The sequence below is a fragment of the Merops nubicus genome, unplaced genomic scaffold (assembly GCF_000691845.1).
Source record: "Merops nubicus isolate BGI_N331 unplaced genomic scaffold, ASM69184v1 scaffold26558, whole genome shotgun sequence".
NCBI lineage: Eukaryota > Metazoa > Chordata > Aves > Coraciiformes > Meropidae > Merops > Merops nubicus.
The window spans coordinates 7,823-8,652 of NW_008628090.1; the positions used below are offsets into that span (position 1 = coordinate 7,823).

Genomic DNA, 830 nt, shown 5'->3' on the forward strand with positions numbered 1-830 from the left:
CCCTTGTTCTGTTGCTGTGCACAACTGCCAAGAGTCTGGCCCCGTCTTCTTGACCTCCACCCTATAGACACTGATAAGCATCAATAAGCTCCCCTCTCAGTCTTCTCTTCTCCAGGCTGAACAGCCCCAGGGCTCTCAGCCCTTCCTGGTAAAGAGAGAATGGGGTTCAGCATCACACTGAAGTGGACGCCCACTCCTGGTGTCCCACCAGCCCTCAGCTCCTCTCCCTGCATCCATCCTCCCACACCTGCCAGCTTGGAACTGCGGGGTGATGGGACTGATCCCCCCTTCCATGGCCGGGGCATCTCCAAGTCACTCTTCCCCCACCCCAGGATCCCACCGAGGCAGGAGGACGTCACTGCTGGGTGCTGGGAGAGTTTCGGGGCTGCGGGACAGTACCGGTTTCGTGGGGGCAGCGGGTGAGGAGGTCCTTGAGGGTGTCCTTGTGGGCCAGGCGCATGCGGCGGCGCTCGGCCGCGATGCTGTGCTCGAGCTTCTCCTCCTCCGTCTGCGGCGTCAGCGGCTTCAGCTTCACCTGGAAGGGAGGTGGGCAGGGCACAGCCCCGCTGTGGGGGGAGGCAGGGCTCCTGCGGGTGCTGGCACCTGCTCCCGTGGCACCCTATGTGCCACCCCGTGCGTAGGACCGGCCGCCGGCCACCACCCACCTTGCTGCCGGAGGGATCCTGCGCCACGAAGGTGGCGTAAGCCTTGCAGATGCTGCAGTGCTTCCCGCTGCACAGGTCCTCGTAGCTCACCTGGATGCCCACCTGGGAGAGGGCACAGCACCCCTGAGAGCCAGCTATGCCGCCCAGGGACCCACACCCCACCAA

At 64.7% G+C, this 830-nt stretch overlaps 1 protein-coding gene across 1 annotated transcript in view; it reads right to left on the bottom strand.

Moving 5' to 3' along the window:
- ACOT11 (acyl-CoA thioesterase 11) overlaps window positions 1-830 on the bottom strand; it is a gene marked incomplete at its 5' end in the record, with an annotated part of 8,037 nt that overhangs the window by 6,996 nt on the left and 211 nt on the right. Inside the window, 2 exon segments of the mRNA XM_008946576.1 lie at window positions 400-535; window positions 666-767. Coding sequence (XP_008944824.1) covers window positions 400-535; window positions 666-767 — 238 coding nt within the window.